This window comes from Capsella rubella, unplaced genomic scaffold (genome assembly GCF_000375325.1).
Source record: "Capsella rubella cultivar Monte Gargano unplaced genomic scaffold, Caprub1_0 scaffold_5, whole genome shotgun sequence".
In the NCBI taxonomy this organism is placed as follows: Eukaryota; Viridiplantae; Streptophyta; class Magnoliopsida; order Brassicales; family Brassicaceae; genus Capsella; species Capsella rubella.
This window is the reverse complement of record NW_006238919.1, coordinates 10,997,399-11,020,897: the sequence shown is the minus strand read 5'-3', so window position 1 is coordinate 11,020,897 and position 23,499 is coordinate 10,997,399. Positions and strand designations below refer to the sequence as shown.

General features: G+C 37.2%; 7 protein-coding genes and 1 non-coding gene across 8 annotated transcripts; all 8 read left to right on the top strand.

Moving 5' to 3' along the window:
- Positions 1-13: 13 nt before the first annotated feature.
- On the top strand, positions 14-1,959 carry LOC17886672 (ferritin-3, chloroplastic). The gene is made up of 8 exons (XM_006291561.2): positions 14-400; positions 563-646; positions 754-814; positions 901-988; positions 1,146-1,207; positions 1,318-1,383; positions 1,487-1,550; positions 1,653-1,959. Exons 1-8 carry the CDS (start codon positions 108-110, stop codon positions 1,691-1,693), a joined length of 759 nt encoding a protein of 252 aa, XP_006291623.2. The 5' UTR covers positions 14-107; the 3' UTR covers positions 1,694-1,959.
- Positions 1,960-2,462: 503 nt separating this feature from the next.
- Positions 2,463-2,535, top strand: TRNAK-CUU. Its single transcript has one exon. It is a non-coding gene; the product is annotated as a tRNA-Lys (tRNA).
- A 692-nt stretch (positions 2,536-3,227) lies between these two features.
- LOC17886463 (probable methyltransferase PMT22) lies at positions 3,228-6,036 on the top strand. The gene is made up of 8 exons (XM_006292162.2): positions 3,228-3,800; positions 3,963-4,112; positions 4,181-4,451; positions 4,544-4,654; positions 4,754-4,925; positions 5,015-5,260; positions 5,353-5,547; positions 5,652-6,036. The coding sequence occupies exons 1-8, from the start codon at positions 3,297-3,299 to the stop codon at positions 5,833-5,835; spliced, it is 1,833 nt and encodes a 610-aa protein (XP_006292224.1). The 5' UTR covers positions 3,228-3,296; the 3' UTR covers positions 5,836-6,036.
- Positions 6,037-6,285: 249 nt separating this feature from the next.
- LOC17885706 (peptidyl-prolyl cis-trans isomerase CYP19-3) lies at positions 6,286-7,760 on the top strand. The gene is made up of 2 exons (XM_006291868.2): positions 6,286-6,393; positions 6,927-7,760. Exon 2 carries the CDS (start codon positions 6,948-6,950, stop codon positions 7,473-7,475), a length of 528 nt encoding a protein of 175 aa, XP_006291930.1. The 5' UTR covers positions 6,286-6,393; positions 6,927-6,947; the 3' UTR covers positions 7,476-7,760.
- Positions 7,761-8,761: 1,001 nt separating this feature from the next.
- LOC17887261 (protein HOTHEAD) lies at positions 8,762-11,289 on the top strand. Its single transcript, XM_006293200.2, has 5 exons — positions 8,762-8,909; positions 9,013-9,654; positions 9,943-10,349; positions 10,431-10,969; positions 11,042-11,289. The coding sequence occupies exons 1-5, from the start codon at positions 8,828-8,830 to the stop codon at positions 11,076-11,078; spliced, it is 1,707 nt and encodes a 568-aa protein (XP_006293262.1). The 5' UTR covers positions 8,762-8,827; the 3' UTR covers positions 11,079-11,289.
- Positions 11,290-11,974: 685 nt separating this feature from the next.
- On the top strand, positions 11,975-14,780 carry LOC17884869 (protein HOTHEAD). The gene is made up of 5 exons (XM_006290747.2): positions 11,975-12,121; positions 12,247-12,891; positions 13,338-13,741; positions 13,824-14,362; positions 14,442-14,780. Exons 1-5 carry the CDS (start codon positions 12,037-12,039, stop codon positions 14,521-14,523), a joined length of 1,755 nt encoding a protein of 584 aa, XP_006290809.1. The 5' UTR covers positions 11,975-12,036; the 3' UTR covers positions 14,524-14,780.
- A 733-nt stretch (positions 14,781-15,513) lies between these two features.
- Positions 15,514-18,272, top strand: LOC17885231 (protein HOTHEAD). The gene is made up of 5 exons (XM_006292188.2): positions 15,514-15,595; positions 15,711-16,352; positions 16,914-17,317; positions 17,422-17,960; positions 18,057-18,272. Exons 1-5 carry the CDS (start codon positions 15,514-15,516, stop codon positions 18,133-18,135), a joined length of 1,746 nt encoding a protein of 581 aa, XP_006292250.1. The 3' UTR covers positions 18,136-18,272.
- A 2,116-nt stretch (positions 18,273-20,388) lies between these two features.
- On the top strand, positions 20,389-23,478 carry LOC17885773 (probable inactive receptor-like protein kinase At3g56050). The gene is made up of 6 exons (XM_006292509.2): positions 20,389-20,775; positions 20,879-20,939; positions 21,520-21,926; positions 22,070-22,260; positions 22,345-22,477; positions 22,564-23,478. Exons 1-6 carry the CDS (start codon positions 20,670-20,672, stop codon positions 23,157-23,159), a joined length of 1,494 nt encoding a protein of 497 aa, XP_006292571.1. The 5' UTR covers positions 20,389-20,669; the 3' UTR covers positions 23,160-23,478.
- Positions 23,479-23,499: the final 21 nt, after the last annotated feature.

The window sequence follows — 23,499 nt, the reverse complement described above, 5'->3', positions numbered from 1 at the left end:
CCACTAGTCGCCTCACACCACAAAACCCTTTCTTTCTCCTCCAATTTCGTTTGCACAGAGAGAGAGATAAATCTGAAAATTTTCTTCAGGAAAAAAAAACAACAAAAATGCTTCTCAAGGCTGCTTCTGCTTTCTCACTCTTGAACCTTCATGGAGAGAAGAAAGACATCTCTCCTCTCTTCTCCTCCGTCTCGTCTCCTGCAGTTTCTTCTGGAAAATCCGGGAGTCTCTCCTTCGCTCTCCGTGCTACCAAGGGTTCAAGCACCTTGAGCGGCGTTGTGTTCGAGCCTTTCGAAGAGGTAAAGAAGGAGCTAGATCTTGTTCCATCTGGTCAGCACCTTTCTCTTGCTCGTCATTTGTACTCTTCTGAGTGCGAAGCCGCTGTTAACGAGCAGATCAAGTACGTTTTTACTCGTCCTGTATTGTTGATGATTTTTTTTAGTCATAGATTGGAACAATTCTGTGTTGTAAATCTGTCGATTGAGTCCATTTTTGCTTTGAACCCTGAGATTAGTAGCTTTTTGAGTTGTATCTCATGAATCTGGATTTGCGTTTGTTGCAGTGTGGAGTATAACGTATCGTACGTTTACCACGCTCTGTATGCGTATTTTGATCGTGATAATGTTGCCCTCAAGGGTTTGGCCAAGTGAGTTTTTCTGGAAACACTTACGAGTTTATTGAAATCCCTTTGCTAATTTATTGAAACACTCTGTGTGTGTTGATTGATGGGTGGTTTGGTGTTTTGTTAATCAGATTTTTCAAGGATTCGAGTGTGGAAGAGCGGGAGCACGCTGAGCTGTTGATGGAGTATCAGGTCTCTTAGCCAACGATTTCATTTTTCATAAGCCCCATCGTTTGAGGATTGTTTATGATAACATCCTTTGTTTCCTTGATCTACAGAACAAGCGTGGTGGGAGGGTCAAGTTACAGCCCATGGTTCTGCCTCAGTCTGAGTTTGATCACCCTGAGAAAGGAGATGCTCTCTATGGTAAGCTTCTTTTTTCCCGTTTCTGAGATTGGTGTGATGTTATTATTAAAGAGGAGATTGTGGTTTCATTAGCATCTAACATAGTGATTGTGGTTCATATTTCCGTTTGAGTTTATAAGTTTGGAATGCATAATTTTAATGTTGTTTGTTGTTGCAGCCATGGAGCTTGCTCTCTCATTGGAGAAGCTAGTCAATGAGAAGCTCCTAAACCTGCACAGTGTAAGACCATCCATCTCTCTCCTTAAGATTCCAATTCTTGTTTATGGCATTCAAGTCATAATCTAGTAGTTTCTTAATACAATATGGCATTTGAATAATGTGGTCAACAGGTGGCTTCGAAGAACGATGATGTCCAGTTGGCAGATTTTATTGAGAGTGTGTTTCTGAACGAACAGGTAAACAAAACACAGACACGTTCTATGATAGTGGCTAAGATATGCGGTTCTGGATCTTTCAAAAAATGGAATCTAATTGACTTAAAATAACATCATTTCGCAGGTGGAAGCGATTAAGAAAATCTCAGAATATGTTTCTCAACTTAGGAGACTCGGCAAAGGACATGGTAAGCATTTGTTTAATCACTTTTAAACTAATATCTGCACATACCTCAATTCTTCCACTTCGTGCCTCACACTTTGTGTTTTTTTTTTTTTTTTGTATACAGGAACATGGCATTTCGATCAGGAGCTTCTTGGTGCTGCTTGATCGCATTTTTTAGCTGTACTCCTCGCAGTTTGGTTAACTTTCGAGTTATTTTGAGTATGATGAGATGTAACTTGTGAGGTAGAAGACTTGATTTAGTATCTGTTCTTTTGTGAGAGAGAAACAAGATATTATGTTTCTTGAGTTAACTTCTTTTTAAGATTTTCAGTATTATGGTTTTGACCATTTCGTAATATCAGTTTCCTTGAGACCATTTCAAATCAGCCGTTGTTTTGAGGTGTAATGTAATGGGCATTGCTACTCTATTATTTCATTACCCCCGCATGAAAGTACAGTGTTTTATTTCATTTTGGTAACAAAGTGGTACCAAAACTTTCTGCATCCAAGAAAAAAAAACACAAAGTGGTCTTCCAATGGGATCAGTAATCAGTGTAGTAAACTCGTACCAAAGTTTGTAGAGTGCTGTGTGAGTGTATCATCATACTGACAAGAATTGATAATGATTGGTGTATGTGAGCTTAGCTAAATAACTTGTCATTCTTAACATATACCAATCAATCTCTGAAAAACAGTTTGCTGATATTTCTTCATTTTAATATCAATGATCATGAAACACAACTAATTATTTTTCATATGTATAGATATGTCAACTTGAAATATCAATGAACTTATAAATTCGAAAAAATGGAAAAAAAACTTATTTGATTACATGTCAATATGTCATGGGCCCCTAGTAGTAGCAGTGTCTATCTAGTCCCTAAAAAAGAATATGTTTGCTATATTGAATTTAGACGAAGAACACATACAACAAGCCCGTCTAGCTCAGTTGGTAGAGCGCAAGGCTCTTAACCTTGTGGTCGTGGGTTCGAGCCCCACGGTGGGCGATTAATATTGACTTTTTTTTTTTTTTTTTAATATTAAACACCATTTGTTTCTTTCTAGATTTTGGCTAAAGCGGTGGATGAGACTCACCATATTTACATAATTTGATTCTCATCTCTCTCTAATATGGCCTTACTTATACTCACTCACTAGACAATTAGATATGTATTAGGATCATAATCTCTTTTTATTTTTTACGTTCACAAACAAATAACTCAATTATCAAAACAAATTTGTTCACATGAGGATTAATTTTGGCAATATTGATAGCTTTTGCATTTCCATCAATTCTTGAGCTTTTAACAAGTAAATGACATATTCTTGTTGTTTTGACAGTTTTTTTTTTTTAATGTGGTCTTACATTCTATGTAGCATATTGAATTATTGAGAAACACAAAGGCAAAGAGGCTACACAGGAAGCTAAGCTCATTAGATTGACCGGTTTAAGTAGAATAAGATGTCCGGTTTAACGATTAGACCAATTCGAGCTTTTGTATTCTCATCCACGAACTTGCACATCAAACTATACAAATAGAATCATAACTTCATAAAGATTTAAGATTACTTTCCATATCTCGCATCACGTCAGAGCAAGTAATAGCATGACACATGTCATGTCATATAATATTTATTTATTGCCACTCTTGTTTTCTATTTTTAGCTCTTTGCACATAACTACAACATCTCTCTTCTCTACTCTTCTCTAAAGATCGGTCAGAGTATCTCTCTCTCTCTGCTTTGTTGTGTGGAAACAGAAGAAAGAATGATCAAGAACATCTTCCAAAGTCGAAAATTCTCAGGCCTCTGTGTTCTCTCAATCTTGCTCGTATCAGTCACGATCCTCCTCTTAACTAATGACACCATCGATCTCTTCCCTTACTTGTCTCTCTCTTATCTCCGTCGATCTTCCCTCTCCGACATCCCCATCTCCACACCAATCTCGAGTCCCACCAACGACTCATCATCTCCTCCGGAACCACCGGTTGCTCAGACCCGAGTCGATGATCATCCGATTGATCAAGGTTTGGAATCGGATTGGCTTAAAGACGACAAAGAATGGAATGTGAGTTTGCCCCTGGATTGGAAGAGATGTGAGAGTCCAGATTACATACCTTGTTTGGATAACACAAAAGCTATCAAGAAACTCAAGTCCAAGAGGAACATGGAGCACAGAGAGAGACATTGCCCTGAGCCTGCACCTAAATGTTTGGTTCCTTTGCCACAACGCTACAAGGTTCCTCTTCCTTGGCCTCAGAGCAGGGATATGGTGAGAGACTTGTTTCTATTTTTTCGGTAAGATCTTTTCTTTCATTACAGTTTATCTTGGTTCTTGCAAAAAAGAGATAAGGCTTTCTTGGTTCTTGTTATGTTGATTTAGAGTAGTTAGTTCTTGTGATTGTTCATGCTTTTTAAATTCTTGTTTCTGCAGATTTGGTATGACAATGTTCCTCACCCGAAGCTTGTAGAATACAAGAAAGATCAGAATTGGGTGCGCAAATCCGGACCTTTCTTTGTCTTCCCTGGAGGAGGAACTCAATTCAAAGACGGTGTTATTCACTACATCAACTTCATTCAAAAGGTTTAAAACATATAATACATAACCAAGACACTGATTCTGTTTACTAAGTTACGGTTTTCTTTTTACAGACGTTACATGTTCTTGATTGGGGGAAGAAAGTAAGAGTGGTTCTTGATGTTGGTTGTGGTGTGGCAAGCTTTGGTGGGACTTTGCTTGATAAAAACGTGATCACAATGTCATTTGCTCCTAAAGACGAACACGAAGCTCAGATTCAGTTCGCACTAGAACGAGGGATTCCAGCTACTCTCGCTGTTATTGGAACTCAAAAGCTTCCTTTTCCTGATAATGCTTACGACGTTATCCATTGCGCTAGATGCAGAGTCCATTGGCACGGATACGGTTGATACACTCAATATATATATATCCTTAATTTTTTGAATCAGAGAAGTTCATTGCTTTGTTGATACTGTTTTGAAAATATGTTGTTGCAGGTGGTAGACCACTTCTGGAACTTAACCGGGTTCTAAGGCCTGGAGGGTTTTTTGTTTGGTCAGCTACACCGGTTTATCAACACGATGAAGAACACCGTAATGTTTGGAAAAGTTAGTATTAAGTGTTGTTAATCTTATACTGATTATGTTTTAATAAGAATACAGAAAAAGTTTATGAATGATGTGCTTTTGTGTGTGTTTCTTCTGCAGCAATGGAGTCTTTGACTACATCAATGTGTTGGAAAGTTGTGGCTAGAACTCGATTCACAAAAGTTGGCTTCGTGATATACCAGAAACCAGACTCTGATTCTTGCTATGAATCTCGTAAGGAGAAAGATCCGCCTCTTTGTTTCAAAGAAGAGACTAAGAAGAACAGTTCATGGTAATGACATGTTATCCTACTTTTTGTTTCATCTCAAGAGAGAAAAAAACAGAGTTTTTTGGTCCAATACATGTTTTTTCGAATAACAGGTATACTCCTCTGCTTACCTGTCTACCAAAACTACCGGTCGGTCCAACCAGAAAATGGCCTTCCGTATGGCCTGGAAGGTTAACTGAGACACCGGTTAGCCTTTTGACAGAACAGAGCGGTGAAGAGAGTTTCAAACAAGACACTAAACTCTGGGCTGGAACTATATCAAATATCTACCTAAACGGTTTAGCTATAAACTGGAGCAGGATCCACAATGTTATGGACATGAACGCTGGCTATGGAGGGTGAGAGAATCTTTAATATTTCGATATAGTTCACAAAAGAAATAATCATCTCTTGCTTACTCTTGGCTCATCTATAATTTGCTTTAATTCAGATTTGCTGCTGCTCTTATAAACAAACCTCTCTGGGTAATGAATGTGATTCCTGTGGAAGGTGAAGACACGTTACCAACCATTTTCGATAGAGGTTTGATAGGGATATACCATGATTGGTGTGAGTCGTTCAATACATATCCAAGATCATATGATCTCTTGCACTCTAGTTTCCTTCTAACCAATCTTTCTCAAAGGTAAAATTTATGATTCTTCGACTGAGAATGCTTTTGTAGTTTTTTTGTGTGTTTAGATTTGCATCAAAAGGTATATGTTCTTTTTGTGTTTTGATATTTTTCAGGTGTGATTTGATGGAGGTGGTGGTAGAAATAGACAGAATAGTAAGACCAGGAGGGTATCTTGTGGTACAAGACACCGTTGAAATTCTAAAGAAGCTAAACCCTATTCTATTATCTCTGCGATGGTCAACAAATGTGTACAGAGGAAAATTCCTGGTTGGCGTGAAGTCTTCGTGGCGTCCGTAAACACAACATTTTAATCCTCTCTAAGGAATCTTGTTCATTTCTTTTTCGATTAGGGTTGTTCAATGAATTTTTTTGGTGAGGATGTTCTTAATTTTTTTGGCTTGGAAAGTATAGGAATGACACTGAAGGCGAAATTATTGTGATAATGTGTCCTTTAACTAGAAGCTTTCAATTCAAGTTTTAAGTACTTTTTTTTTTACCTTCAATTTGTTTGATTCATGTTTAGTTTTGATACGTTGATATAAGAGTAAACCAATATGAAATTTGGGCTGTTGGGTCTAACGAAACGATTGAATATAACTCTGGACGGTAGTTTCGATAATGGGCCTAAATCATAAAATGGGCTTATTGGTCAGCCTGTTAGGGTTGGTAAGAATGTAAAACATGAAAAGTAAGAGGATAAAACCGACAAAATACAGAGATCACTCTGTCTCAAACAATCCAAAAGCCCTGGTAAAACCCTAGCCCCCACATCCCTTGTGCTGCTGAGCCGTTATATAAAATCTTCACTCGCATCACCCAAGTTAAATCTACGGTCTGGAGTATCATTCTGCGAAGGTACTTCATTTCGATGGTTTTGCTTCACTTTAATCCAATTGTTTCTCAATTTTTTTTGCATTGTATTGCGTAGAAGCACATATCGAAGGCTTGCAGATAACGTATAATTAAAAACGCCTGCGAGCTCAATATTTGTGCAATATTCTAAAACCATCCATTTTGAGATTGAAAAAGATCTCTGTGTTATAAGAACTTACCTTTCTTATCGACAATTTTGATGGGTGGGACATTTCTTCCTTGATGTTATGATTTACATTTTGGCTAGAGTTCAATATATGAATCAACAATTTAGTCCCTATTCTTTTGAATTGAGTAAATCAGACATTAGTAGCATTTGAATCTGACAGTTGTTGTTGTTTGAACTGTTTGAGGCTTTTTGAGTTGTGTGTCTGACTGTGTTGGAATTAAGAAGAGTTTTGTAGAAGTCATATCTACGACTTACGATTGAAACGGGTCTTCATTATTTGCTAAATTCAAATTCATGGTTTGGTTCATACTTTAGTTTGCTGAATCATAACTTTTGTTATTGACAGGATTAGTGAAACCTGAGAGAAATGGCGAACCCAAAAGTCTTCTTTGACATCTTGATTGGAAAGATGAAGGCAGGGCGTGTTGTAATGGAGCTATTTGCTGATGTAACACCGAGAACAGCGGATAATTTCCGTGCTCTGTGCACCGGAGAGAAGGGAATTGGGAAAGCAGGAAAGGCATTACACTACAAAGGCTCAGCCTTTCACCGTATTATCCCAGGATTCATGTGCCAAGGTGGAGATTTCACCCGTGGGAATGGAACTGGAGGAGAATCGATTTATGGTTCTAAATTTGATGATGAGAACTTCAAGCTGAAGCATACTGGTCCAGGGATTTTGTCTATGGCTAATTCTGGCCCCAACACTAATGGGTCTCAGTTCTTCATTTGCACTGAGAAGACATCGTGGCTCGATGGGAAACACGTCGTTTTTGGGAAAGTTGTTGATGGGTACAATGTGGTGAAGGCTATGGAAGATGTTGGATCTGACAGGGGAAATACCTCTGAACCAGTTGTTATTGAAGATTGTGGTGAGCTCAAGAATCAAAGTTAATAAGTTTGTAAACACGCTGGGTTGATCTTGACAGGTTCTATCACATGCTGTATAGCTGAGAAACCATCAGATATCGTCAAGGTCAATAGAATCTGTGATGTTAGGTTTTGACAATGTCATATGAACCTTAGGAAGTGATTCTTCCTTCTGTGCTTTAAAAAAAATAAAATTAATGTGTGGAAGTAGTATGGATGATAATAGTGGTAAATTTCTCTATGGAGACATTTGGTGGTTTTGTTTTCAAGTTTTTCAATTTATGATGAATTGTTTCATGTTTTGGTATTACTTATGCATAAGCCAAACTCTCATTAGGATTGAGGATTCACTTGGACTTCCATTGAAAGTTACAGAACTGCTCATTATGTTTTTAACCAATGAAAACAAGTATTCTCACATCTCTTTGATTAGTTCTCTTTTCTATTTATGGTTAAGTTTCAGCTTTAATACCCAACAATCCAACATTTGGACAGTCTTCTTTAAAACTCCAACTACCAGTTTGCCATCGATGTGTAAGTGTAATGATATTCAACTTTTTGGTGTAGCTCATCACGATAACGATGCCAATCACTAATTGCATGAGAGAACAAGTCAATATGCTTCAATATTAGTAAAAGAAATTAGATAGATACATATTTATTGTCAAGTCAACAAATTAGGTCCGTCTGCTTACATTAAGGATCGGGTCATGTGCAGCCTCTTCACTTCTAAAAAATATATGGTAAAGTGCAGAAAGTATACACACACACAAAAAAAAACAAGAAAACGAACGAATAATTACAACAAAACATGTTAGGTCAATTCGGTTTGCTTCGAAAAATTTGTTGATTCTGTTCGTATTTTTGGATTATACTCGATGATGTTATCTTTATAAACACTTTTGTTCTTCCAAATTTTTGGTATCCAATTTTTTTTTTTTTGCAATGTATGATGGTTGACAAGTTTACTTTTTTTTTTAGGTACAACAAACCAAACTTTTTATATAGGCTGCAAAAAGTACGAGTATAATAAGAACAGTGTGCTAAGAATTAAAATCTCGTACTTTAAAAAAAATATATATATCGTATTTACGAATTACTACACTATGTTATAATGATTAATGTCAAAATATCAAAGTCTTTGGACTTGATAAATGTGCCAGAAAATAAAGAAGCCAAAGCCAGCCACCATCGAATAAGACTTTGCCGTAACCGTGAAAGATATGGTTCTCTAAATACTCCAAAAGACTTTGCCTTTTATATATACCGTATGAACCTTAATCATTTTTCTTTCTTGACCCCAAAAGAGAAATAACCAAACAAACAAATATATAGTCTTTCTTATACAACTTCAACAAACATAATATTTGCTCTGTAATGGATTTTCATAATTTCCGGTTACTTCGTTGTATTCTCGTCGCAGTTTTCTTCTTCCACGACTCGTGTTACTCCGATGAAGGTACAATTGTTAGGTTCCTTTTACCAAACCATTCAACTTATTCTTATTATTTTCCGGTTATAGCCTAGTATACTAATTTGACCTCCAAATTTTATGCAAATAGCTGGAAAGTATAGTTTTATGAAAGACGCAACATTAGCACCAAAGTTGTCTCACTTCGACTATATAGTCATCGGAGGAGGAACCGCCGGATGTGCATTAGCCGCAACGCTCTCTCAAAACGCTACAGTATTAGTTTTCGAACGCGGCGGTTCCCCTTACGACAACCCAACCGCGACAGACATCGGGAACTTCGTAAACACACTCTTGGACACAACTCCAAACTCATGGTCGCAGCTGTTCATCTCCCAAGACGGCGTATACAACTCACGCGCACGCGTGCTCGGTGGAGGTACCGTCATAAACGCGGGGTTCTACTCGCGTGCGGAAGAAGAGTTCGTGGCGGAAGCAGGTTTGGAGAGAGCCGAGGTCGAAGCGGCTTACGAGTGGGTCGAGAAGAAAGTGGTTTTCGAGCCGCAGGTTAAGGGATGGCAATCTGCGTTTCGAGATGGGCTTTTAGAGGCTGGAGTGACTCCTAATAATGGTTTCACGTACGAACATATCGTTGGCACCAAATTTAGTGGTATCATATTTGACCCGGATGGTCATAGACACACGGCGGCGAATTTGTTGGAGTATGCTAATCCGGATAACATTGTTGTCTACTTGCATGCTTCTGTCCATAAGATCCTCTTCACTATTAAAGGTATATTGACTATTGATTGATAACGAAGTCATAGACATGTCTTTGTTTTTTCCATAAGCAGATGTTTATTAAATACAAGGAAGCGAGAGAGCTGACAAACAACAAAAAACCAATAAAAAAGAGACGTACGTAGCTTACATGTGATTATTTTAATCACAACTTGTGTTTGTTAGTTGAAAGTTGAAACACTTGCTTAAGTATTATGATTTTTGTTTATATACTATTCGTAGTAATGATATATTGTTATGTGAATAGTTATAATATTTAAGTTTAACATAAATTGGACAGGTAATGAGAGGCCCAAAGCATATGGGGTGATATTTCAGGATGCAGGTGGAGTGTACCACACGGCAGAATTGGCAACGCAAGACTCAATAATGAATGAGGTGATCTTGTCAGCTGGGGCGATCGCCAGCCCGCAGCTACTGATGCTGAGTGGTGTCGGCCCTGCAGCCCATCTCACAGCACATGGGGTGAATCCAGTCATCGTAGATCACCCCATGGTAGGACAAGGGATGGCTGATAACCCAATGCACCCTGTGTTCATCCCTTCCCCTGAACCCGTAGAAGTGTCTCTTGTACAAGCCGTTGGGATCACCAAATTTGGCAGTTATATTGAAGGTGGAAGTGGGTTAAGTCTCTCTATTAGTTTGACCCGTAGCTTCTTAGATGCTGTTTTGAATCTTGTTAAAAAGGTATAATCAATATAATTAATACACTAAGAAATTGTTATAAGATCGACGTGGCTAAATAATATGCTATTTTTCTTTATGCAGACGAAACTTCCTATGCAACCCATCTCAAAGCTTTTTGAATCTTTGGATCTTCGTTTGAAGGTGACTACAAAAGCTGGTGTGATAATCCAAAAAGTGAATGGACCTCTATCGAGAGGTCACTTGGAGTTGCGAAATACAGATCCAGATGACAACCCTTCAGTAACATTCAACTACTACCAAGACCCGGAGGATCTGAACAAGTGTGTTGAAGGATTTAATACCATTATCAAAGTGATAGAATCGAAAGGGTACTCCAAGTACAAGTACCCTGGATCGAGTGGGCGTGGATTATTGAATCTCATACTTGCCCTTCCCACCAATCTGAGGCCAAGACACATAACCTCGGCGTTCGATTTGAAACAGTATTGTAAAGATACCGTGATGACTATATATCATTACCATGGAGGTTGTCAAGTTGGGAAAGTGGTCGACAACGATTACAAAGTATTAGGGATTGATGCTTTGAGGGTCATCGATGGATCCACGTTTCTCAAGTCTCCAGGGACTAATCCCCAGGCCACGATCATGATGCTGGGAAGGTAAACGCATGCAAACACATACAAATGATTTAACATGTTTTAAAGTTTACGTTGGACAATTGTAATGTGTAGGTACATGGGTCAGAAAATTCTTCGAGAGAGAACGTAACGGCTTTCCATGGAAAAGAAGAAGAAACATGAGATTTTAAATTAAATCTTGTCATGACAGATGAGACAGTCCCCTTCATCGTCCAAATAGAAAATGCTCTGAAGACATACATGTATGAATCTTGTAAGAGCGTTTTATGATGTAACTAGATTAATTGTCTTCTACGTTGTAAAGTATATGTTGAATACATATACATAATAATTATTGAAAATATGTGCCTACTTTATCCTTATAAGTTCATTGTCTCGACATTGCAATGAGTCTCCAAATGAGGTGTAAGGCAATTTTGCTATTGACCTTCATATTCAATTTTCTTCCATGACATAGTTAATTACGGATTACTTCTGCACAAGTATGATTTCAACAATTCTGATTTTGAAACGTTACTTATGTATAGTAATTGTGAACAAGACCTAGAATAATTGCATGAATAAAAGTTTCATTATTAAGAAAAAATAGTTTATTTATTTTCACTTTGACAATTTAGGTCCTCTTTAAATATGGACAATGATAACAAGCAGTCTGATCATTATTTGTACATGGATCTGATTATCAAATCTCTTTGGTTTGTTGTTATATTGAAAAATAAATGATCTTTTTATTATGATGTATGGTTGAGGAAAAAAAAAATATGTACATGCAAGAAAAATGTGTATGACAAGGACCGTGGGGATAACACTATCAATATATATTAATTGTTATATAAAATCAAAATCTAACATGGAAGATATAGTAGTAGAATAATACTATAGTCTATGGACCTAAATGTGCCAGCAAATTTAGTGGCTGCTGAAGCTAGGCCACCATCGAATAAGACTTTGTCTTGAAAAGTATGAGATAGCTCATTCTCTTGTGATTTAATTGTCTATAAAAACTCCACTGAGTTTTGCCTCAAAAATAAAATAAAAGAACAAAATAACAAATAAATAACCTTTACACTATAAACCTTTACACTATAATGGTTATAAAGATTTTCCCACTATTTCATTTGATAATCGTCACAGTTTTCATCTTCCACGACTCATCGTGTTATTCCGATGAAGGTATAATAATTAGTTAATTCCCATTACTAACTCATTCAATTTATGATTTTTTTTTTCCGGTTTATCTTAGCATACTGTTACTAAAATCAATTCCAAACTTTCTGAAAATTTTGGTTATCGTGAAGCTGGAAACTATAGATTTATGAAAGATGCAACATCAGCACCAAAGTTGTCACACTTCGACTACATTATCATCGGAGGAGGAACCGCCGGATGTGCATTAGCCGCAACGCTCTCTCGAGACGCTACCGTTTTAGTTCTCGAACGCGGTGGGTCTCCTTACGACAATCCAGCTGCTACAGACATAGGGAACTTCGTAAACACACTCTTGGACATAATTCCACCAAACTCATGGTCGCAGCTCTTCGTCTCGGAAGACGGCGTTTACAACGCACGTGCGCGCGTGCTCGGAGGAGGCACCGTGATAAACGCGGGATTCTACTCCCGTGGGGAAGAAGATTTCATGGCGGAAGCAGGATGGGACAGAGACGAAGTCGAAGCTGCGTATGAATGGGTCGAGAAGAAGATGGTGTTCCAACCGCCGGCTAAGGGATGGCAATCTGCGTTTAGAGATGGGCTTTTGGAGGCTGGTGTGAGTCCTAACAATGGTTTCACGTTTAGACATATCATTGGGACCAAGTTTGGTGGTACCATATTTGACCCGGATGGTCATAGACACACGGCGGCGAATTTGTTGGAGTATGCTAATCCGGATAACATTGTTGTCTTCTTGCATGCTTCTGTCCATAAAATCCTCTTCACTACCAAAGGTATAACTACTTATATGTCTTTAATTTATTCCATGATAAGAGGTTTATGAGTTTTGACTGAAGAAGCGATGGAGTGACTCGTTAGGGTTTAGGGCAGGGAGAAAAAAAAAGTAAAGGATACGTAGATTACACGTAATCAAAATTGAGTGTTTGTGTTTTAGTTAAGACTAATAAGATATACAGTACTTATATTTTTCGACAGTTTTTTGGTATTTATGGATTTCTTGTTTATTCGTTAGTTAAAAATTTTGTTTTTAACACAAAATATCAAAGCATAACAGTCATTTTTCTTATGTTAACATATTAAATACTCTGACTATTCATCAGCTGTTGGTTTATGAGTCAATTATTGCGATCGTTTGGTTGTTATCAGTCGTATGTCATTGAACAGTACCGTACCCCAATTATTGTTATTGCTCCGGATATGAAAATACTGTAATCGATAGGGAACCAGAGGCCAAGAGCATTTGGGGTGATATTTCAAGATTCAAATGGAGTGGTCCACAAGTCAGAATTGGCAACGCAAGACTCAACGAATGAAGTGATCTTATCAGCTGGTGCCATTGGGAGCCCACAACTATTGATGCTAAGTGGTGTAGGTCCTAAGGCCCATCTCACAGCTTATGGGGTGAATCCGGTCATCGTAGATCACCCCATGGTGGGACAAGGGATGGCTGATAACCCGATGAACCCCGTTTTGATCCCTTCTCCTGAACCCGTTGAAGTGTCCCTTGTACAAGCCGTTGGGATCACCAAGTCTGGAAGTTACATTGAAGGTGGAAGTGGGTTAAGTCTCTCTCTTCGTCTCACCGGTAGCTTCTTCGATGCTGTTCTGAAACTTGTTAAAATGGTATTACCAATTATTAATGCACTAAAATGCTATGAAATTGTCATAAAACACACATGACTTGTTTTTTTTGTTTTAAATGCAGATGAAACTTCCTACACACTCTATCTCAAAGTTTTTAGACTCTTTGGATCTTAGCTTGAACGTGACGACACAAGCGGGTGTGATTATCCAGAAAACGAATGGACCGCACTCGAGAGGTCACTTGGAGTTGCGGAACACGGACCCAGATGATAACCCTTCAGTGACATTCAACTACTATCAAGATCCCGAGGATTTGAACAAGTGTGTTGAAGGACTTAGTACCATTATGAAAGTGATCGATTCCAAGGGGTACTCCAAGTACACGTACGATGGAGTGAGTTCACGGGGACTACTGGATTTCATCCTTACCATTCCAACCAATCTGAGGCAAAGACACATAACCTCGGCGTTCGATTTGAAACAGTATTGTAAAGATACTGTGATGACTATTTATCATTACCATGGAGGTTGTCAAGTTGGGAAAGTGGTCGACGAGGATTACAAAGTATTAGGGATTGATGCTTTGAGGGTCATCGATGGATCCACGTTTCTCAAGTCTCCAGGGACTAATCCCCAGGCCACGATCATGATGATGGGAAGGTAATAAACGCATTGATGTTTTATGATCCAACATAAATGTTTTCTAAATATGATTGTTGAAGAGTTATAATATGTGTAGGTATATGGGGCAGAAGATTCTTCGAGAGAGGACTGTTATCCGAGAAAAACAACAAGAAGAAACAGTTAAAACCGAGTTGTAAAAATAATCAAAGAATCCATATAAATTAAATATATAAAAAGTTAATAAAAATTACTTGAGATTTGAAATATATATTCTCAAAAAAAATCTCCTTATTTGGGGATTGTTGCTTTCTCCAATGAAAGATGTATGACAATCCTCTTCATGGGATTTTGAGTGTGCCATATCTTTAGTCCTAACAAAAACAGGATTACAGATACTTTTGGCTTATTATTCTAAATTATTTTGTTCGGAAAAAGAATGAACATTAATGTCTAATATTACATTTTGTAATAGTATGACCAGAAAACAAAATGAGGTCGCTGATTAATTTTATTTTTTTGGTAAACAAAGTGGATACTCAAATCTCTCAGTTTGGTAACGTATGAGTTTATTAATATAATGAACCAAACGCCCTTTCCTCTTCGGCTCACCACCAATATATAATTTCTTTGTTGTCAAATTACTTTTTTTTTTTCTAATGTGAAATTTGTCTCTCTCTGTAAAAGATAATATTAATTTTCTTTATTTCTCTTTTTTTTTTTGGGCAAAAATTTTCTTTATTTCTCTAAAATTTGTATTTAGAAGTGGGAATTTCTAATTCTCACCCAGCGCCACAGTCGTAATGTTTTTCTTTTTCTTTTGAAAGGAACCGCATATAAAAATTTATGTAATAAGAATTTGTCACATATATAAAAGGGATCTCATGAAAGACATCATATTTTTCTACGAAAAGACAAGATAAATACGATGATGCCTTTCGAATCCTAGATCGTTTTTCACACGTGTTGATAAATAAATGGTTTAAAAGGATATGCCGAAAATTACATGAGAATAAGACTTTGCCGTAACCGGTTCATATAATGTTTTTGTTTCATATACGGCTCTCTACAAAAGAATCGTATCGTATCCTTCTAGACATTATATAAACCAGATGAGTTCTACTCTTCTATGCCCTAAATATATAATCCAATTTTTTTTGAAGAGGTCAGATTTATAGTATATAATAATCATGGAATTTTATATATTCCGATTATTTTGTTTTGTTGTCGTCGCAGTTTTCATCTTCCACGACTCGTGTTATTCCGATAAAGGTACGATTACTAATTTTCTTCACTACACATTCAATTTAATGAACTTAAAGGTTATTTCTTAGTATATATACTTATTTTAACTTTTTTTCATTTGAAATTTGTTATTGTCGTGAAGCTGGTTATTATAGTTTTATGAAAGATGCAACAATAGCACCAAAGTTGTCTCACTTCGACTATATAGTCATCGGAGGAGGAACCGCCGGATGTGCACTAGCCGCAACGCTTTCTCAAAACGCTACCATTTTAGTACTAGAACGCGGTGGTTCCCCTTACGACAACCCAACGGCCACAGACATCAACAACTTCGTAAACACACTCTTGAACATAACTCCAAACTCTTGGACGCAGCTATTCATCTCCCAAGACGGTGTATTCAACTCACGCGCTCGCGTTCTCGGCGGAGGCACGGTGATAAACGCGGGGTTCTACTCGCGTGCTGAAGATGACTTCGTGGCGGAAGCAGGATGGGACAGTGACGAGGTCGAAGCGGCTTACGAGTGGGTCGAGAAGAAAGTGGTGTTCCAGCCCAAGGTTAAGGGATGGCAATCGGCGTTTAGAGACGGGCTTTTGGAAGCTGGAGTCACTCCGTACAATGGTTTTACTTACGAACATATTTACGGTACGAAAATTGGCGGTACGATCATTGACGAGAATGGTCGGAGACACACGGCGGCGAATTTGTTGGAGTATGCTAATCCGAATAAGATTGCTGTCTACTTGCATGCTTCTGTTCATAAGATCCTCTTCACTACCAAAGGTAAATGATTGATAATTGATACTATATTAGCAAGATTTAAACTTTTTTTCTTTTTGGGGTTTCCATAAATAGGAGGTTTAGGATTGGTGAAGGAGACGGCATGACTCGTGAGGGTTAGGATTTAGGAATAGCGAGAGAGATTAATTGAGAGTGTGTGTGAGAGACTTATGTTACACGTAACCAAATTTACTACCAGAAAATATTATACATTCAAAAAATATCTCGAAACTATTTTGCTATTTATAACATAGAATGTGCTATTTCTATATTTGATTAAATTATAATAAAAATAGATAATTCTAATAATTGTATATAAATTTTTTTTTTAACAACTTATTAATTAAAATAAACTAGATATTTAGATTATAATATTATATACAGACTTTTAGGTCTTGATATGAATAGTTCGTTAATTTGGTTTTGTTGTTTCCAAGTAATATAGTGTATCATATAAGTTTGGCGGTCGGTTTGGTCGTTGTCATCCGTCTGATCAGTCATTCGAACACACATTGTTCTTTTCCTATGATTCGGATATATATGACCAACTTTGTTTTTGTACAGAAAGTCCAAAGCCTAAAGCCAAAGGGGTCATATTCCGAGATGCAAACGGAGTGTTCCACACAGCCAAACTAGTGGATCAGGACGCAATGAACGAGGTGATCTTATCAGCGGGTGCAATCGCAAGCCCGCAACTATTGATGTTGAGTGGTGTAGGTCCAAGATCCCATCTTGCAGCCCATGGAGTGAATCCAATTATCCTAGATCACCCCATGGTGGGAAAAGGAATGGGTGATAACCCCATGAACCCTGTTTTAGTCCTTTCACCTAAACCTGTAGAAGTGTCCCTTGTCCAAATCGCGGGAATCCCACATTTTGGTAGTTATATTGAAGGTTTAAGTGGGTTAAGTCTCTCTATTAGTTTGACCCATAGCTTCTTTAATGGTGTTCTAAATCTTCTCAATGAGGTATAAATATAATCATCAATTAAGATCACTCATTCAACATTATATAAAACTATTATTAATTCAGAAGACTAATTAAAGGTTAGTTTTGTATGATGTTTATGCAGATAAAACTCCCTACCAAAACCCTCTCGAACTTTTTCAAATCTTTGGACTTTCGATTCAACGTGACGGCACAAGCGGGTGGGATGGTTATGAAAGTATATGGACCGCTCTCGCGAGGTCACTTGGAGCTGCGGAACACGAATCCAGATGATAATCCTTCAGTGACATTCAACTACTACCAAGAGCCAGAGGATTTGAACAATTGTGTTAAAGGACTTAGTGCGTTGATTAAAGTGATAGATTCGAAGGGATACTCCAAGTATAAATTCCCTGGAGTGACCGGACGTGGACTGTTGGATCTCATTCTTCTCCTTCCCAACAATTTGAGGCCAAGACACATAACCTCGACGTTCGACTTGAAACAGTTTTGTAAAGACACAGTGATGACTCTTTATCATTACCATGGAGGTTGTCAAGTTGGAAAAGTGGTGGACAATGATTACAAAGTATTAGGGATTGATGGTTTGAGGGTCATTGATGCATCCACATTTCTTAAGACCCCGGGGACTAATCCTCAAGCCACGATCATGATGCTCGGAAGGTACTTACACGCATAAACCAAATGAAACAAATTATCCAAATTAAAAAGTTTTTATATTAGACATAATTATGGGAGAGTTCTAATACATGTGTATAGGTATATGGGGCAGAAGATTCTCCGAGAGAGGGCGGCTTCTCAGGGAAATGAAGAAGAAACAACAAAAATCGAATTGTAGAAGTTCTCAATAAGATAATCCATGGAAGAAAGTAAAAAATGAAGCGATGAGCTCGATAATTACAAATATACTTATGCAAGAAGAGATCTTTCTCATTAGTGACCAGTTATATATGTACACTTGTTCATATATATGATCTTAATTAGATATCTATGAATTTTAGAATTGGTTCATCATAGAAATTACTATAGAACATGTGAGAGGTTTTGAAAGAATCGTATAATAATTAAGAGTTAAACATATAATTTAAAATATATATAGAATCTGACGCAAAAATAAACAATATAACATGCATATGTACGCTAACATGTGATTGCAGCTTCAATTAGTTTTATACATACTATTCAAAGTTTTCAGATCTTATTTTGTAATATTTTTTCTTAATTATATATGGTCCTAATTAAAGTCCTAATGTACAATAATATTATATGATAATAGTATTATATACGATCGTTCTGAAACCTCTTTACACACACAGACAGCTGCCATATGCATGGTTTGTTTGTTCCATTTAATAAGTCAATGACAAATATAATCAATGCATTGATCTTTAAGGTTTCCCATTATATATTTTTAATACTCTAACGCCCATCAAAATTTAGTTTGTAAGTACTATATTATATATATGCCGCAGCACTATCTGACTGTCAATTACTTCAAGCAAAGTTTCCCATGAAAGTGCATGCATATGCACTTGCAAGACCAAAAAACAAAGTGACGACTATAATACTAATAAGTATAAAGGTGACCAAAACAGAGAAGGCATAAACTTACGTAAAGATGAAGTTAGATTACGTACGCGTAGACATGGCGGTGAATTTTGTAAAATTCTATAATAGTATTTGATTTGCTCTTTTTGCTTCATCCTCCAATCAAAAACTCGATGGCTTTCAGATTACGGCGAGACCGTTACATACATACTAGTCAACCATTTAATTTCTTCGGATCCATTCAACCAATAATGAAGCTCTTATTTAACAACAACAACAACAAAAAACATTATGTCGAACTTTTTATTCATGAGTTAACTATTTTTTATTGATTTGAAAATTTTCTGATGGATTAATTGTGTGTCTAACTTGATTACCAAAGAAAATGCATATATTAAGCTGAAGAATGGATGTAGATCATATCAAAAGGTATGGTCGGACTTGGACATTATGATTAGACTCAAAAGTTCCAAATTTCCAAAATGAATTTTGAGTGTTTGTCGGAACATGTGTGTTTGGATTGATCTCATCGGAACATATATGTATGGTTATGTTAATGTTGAATCAAGAACATTTCATCTTCTGCTCATTAGCATTAGGCCCGTAAACAATAAAATCAGGTAGTAGCTGCAATATGGGTACTTTATATATATATGATCGACAAGAGATCGTGGAAGAATAGAGATAGATTGATTATGGAACACTTCTTTGTGTCTCTTTGAATGGGATAAACACCACAAAACGTGGGCGGTGTGTCAATAACAACAATTATGGAACACTTCTCCATACCCTAAAAAATCTGAGAATATATAAACGAATTTAGCGCCAGCAAAAATAAAATTGGGGCGTACGCGATACACACCCATTACATCCATGACCATGACCACATGGCAAAGAGTTGGATTGAAAACGAATGAATTTTAACAACAGCTAAGCCAACATAATACCAAAAAAAAGAAAAAAACCTCCACGTTGAATCAGTCATCAGAAGAAAAAAAAAAAGAAAAAAAATTATCATTATAATTTTCTTAATCCCGTAATGATAAATTGATAATAACAATAACAGAAAAAAAAAAACACAATCATTCAACTTCAATCATTCCACTATCCAACACATGATTACAACAAAATAAATCCACGTGGCGTATATATCCTCCCACCACCACCATTGTTTTATGTTTTTTACTATAAACCATATTCCACAGAAAAGGGCTGCTAACATCAAAACAAGTCTTTATCGACGGTGGTGGTGACCGGTGGCTTTGGCCTCTTTCTTTTGGATACCTTTTTTGAACTCTGGCATCTTCACGTCCATTGGTTTTAGATTTCTTCTATCTTTTCTACATGTTATGCTAAAACTGTGTTACTCTCTTCTTCTTCCTTATTTATACAGTTGAATATTATTATACGTTCAATTCTCATAAAAGAAAATAAATGTACGTTATTGTTTAATTATTTATTTTGTCAACAAGAAGAAGTTATTGCCTTTTATTTATTTAAATTTACTACTCTCTCTGAGAGTCTCTGTATACTTTTTAATTTATTATCGGGGCCAAACCACGGGGACACGCGCTTTAAAATTAAAAAAAAACTCTAAAGTTGAAAAGTCATGTTCTTCTTTCTAATCGTCTCCTCCGCCATGCGAACTCAAAACTCTAAACCTCTCTCTCTCTTCCTTCTTCTTCTTCTTTTAGCTTAACTTTTTGATTTCTTTTTGTTCTTCATCTTCCAATCTAGCCGTATCAGATTCAAATCGAGCCTTTGGTATTTCCAGCTTCCGGTGTCGTTGATTAGCTTCCTGCTTCCACTTGTCGTCTTCTCACAATGAGTGATAACTGGAAATTTGTTCGATTAACTCTTCCAAATCGTACTCTCCTGTTTCTTCTGGTGATTTTGAGCTTCGGTTCTTGCTTTTCGTTGACATCTCATGGTATATTTACTAGTTTTTGATTCTCTCTCACTTTTTCTTTTGATTGCCGCCGGTAAATAGAAGCAAGTTGCTGATGATTGCTGTTTCGATTTTGGCTTTTCAGGTGTGGGTTATCTGGATTTTGTGACGAAAGATCTGTTGTCAGATGGAGATGCCGAGGATTTGTAAGTATCAGCAGCTTTCGATTTTTTTGTTCTGTGATTTTTTTTTTTTTTTTTTTTTTTAGTTTGTTAACGCAGCTGGATTGATTTAGTAAGTTTTAAGTATTTTTGGATAAGACCTCTTCGTTGATGATTTTTAGATTTATAACTTGATGCTTGCGCTTTACATGAGGTGTTTTTATACTTGTGCAGATTAGGTTTCTGAGCTTGCTATGTAAGATCTAGTGTTTTAGCCACTATTAAGTTGATTGTTCAATGTAGAATGAATAGTTTTTGCGAACATGATTTGAACATGAATTTTGGTTGAACATCAACATCAATGTAGCTGGTTTTTGTAGATCTATGACTTTTTTTAACACCATGCTTACTTTTTAGTTTTTTTCTTTTGAGTGAACTAATACTATTTCTTGAGTAGTACTACATGAAGACCGACACTGTGTTTTACGCATTTTTATACTAAGACTTGCTGATTTTACTTTGACTGTGCTCTGGCACACTCGTTTATTCCATTTGAATTAGAAACATGTATCTGTTTGCTCTCCTGTGTACTCAAATATCATTTTGCCTTTTGACCTTTTTGTAGGAGAGCAGTTGGTTTTCACAGGAAATTACTTGGCCGTTTTCGTAACCCGTACACCCATTTGAATAGCTACAAGAACCGCCCTGTGGCAAGAGCTACATCTCCGTCATCTTCTCCGAGAACTAAAGCTACTAAAGCCTCAACGTTGCCTCCACCGCCAAAAAGTTCTCCTGCACTACATGTTTCTGCTCCACCTCCTCTTGTGCCCCATTTGAATTTTCCTATCCTAAGAGGAAGCTCCAAAAATTCTTCAAACAACACGGTTCCTATAGTGGCTGGCTGCTTAGGCGGTGCTGTGTTTATCCTCCTTTTAGCAACTGGTGTCTTCTTTTTCAAGAGTAAGGCTGGGAAATCTGTGAATCCTTGGCGTACAGGTCTTAGTGGACAGCTTCAGAAAGTGTTCATAACTGGTAATTGCCTTTCTACTCGCTCTTACAGTCTTAGTGTCTTACTAAGTGTCATTTTTATTTCTGGAAGTTTGAGGTTTAATTGACGTGCTTGTCCATTTTCTTTTGGTTTCCATATTAATGATGTGTGCCATTTGGTTACTCAGGTGTCCCCAAACTCAAAAGATCTGAGATTGAAGCTGCCTGTGAAGAATTCAGTAATGTCATTGGGTCTTGTCCCATTGGCACTTTGTTCAAAGGGACACTATCTAGTGGGGTGGAAATAGCTGTGGCTTCTGTTGCTACCGCGTCTGCCAAAGAATGGACTAATAACATCGAAATGCAGTTCAGAAAGAAGGTATTTCCAGTCAGCCAGTTCCCTTATATTTAAATGGATTTTGGTTCATATTTGCCTTATCGTTTATGTTTTGGATCATTTCAGATCGAAATGTTATCCAAGATAAACCACAAGAATTTTGTCAACCTTCTTGGTTACTGTGAAGAAGATGCACCTTTCACTAGGATCTTGGTCTTTGAATATGCATCAAACGGATCAGTTTTTGAACATCTACACTGTAAGTGAAAAAGCTCCTTAGTCATATGAGTCGTTACACTGTAAGTTGTCAGTTTAAAAATGGGAAACAATATGACTTTGTTGCAGATAAAGAGTCAGAGCACTTGGACTGGGTAATGCGGCTAAGAATAGCAATGGGCATAGCATATTGTCTTGACCATATGCACGGGCTCAAACCACCTGTAGTCCACAGCAGTCTTCTCTCGTCATCAGTTCAACTGACAGAGGACTACGCAGTCAAAATTGCAGATTTCAATTTCGGGTACCTAAAAGGCCCATCAGAGACAGAGAGCAGCACCAATGCACTCATAGATACAAACATTTCAGAAACGACACAAGAAGACAATGTTCACAGCTTTGGGTTGCTGTTGTTCGAATTGATGACTGGAAAACTCCCAGAGTCAGTTAGGAAAGGCGACTCAATAGATACTGGTTTGGCTGATTTCTTGAGAGGAAAGACTTTAAGGGAGATGGCGGATCCAACATTGGAGAGTTTTGATGAGAAGATTGAGAATATAGGCGAAGTGATCAAAAGCTGCATAAGGGCAGACCCGAAACAGAGACCGACAATGAAGGAAGTGACAGGGAGATTACGGGAGATCACAGGATTATCACCAGACGATGCGATTCCAAAACTTTCAGCTCTCTGGTGGGCAGAACTGGAAGTGCTGTCAACTGCGTGAAGAGACTAGTACTACTTTGCTTCACAACAAATCTGTAAGTATTAATATGACGATTGTGTGAGGTTTTTTTGAGTCTCTTTTGAAGCTCCTTGCTTCTCTTTAGGCTGCTTTCATCTATATATATATATATATATAAATCTATGGAACTTAGTTTATATAACGGCTTAAAGAATCCAGTGGATCCATTTGCTGTTATATGTCGTAAACAGAACATATGCGAGATCACGGTAAGACCCCTTTTTTGGTGTGCATAATGTTGATGGTGTTTGTAATTAGTTACTATGTTCTTTTAATTGTTTAATCATCAGTTTCTGAAGTATCTTTAGAGCAAACCGATCAA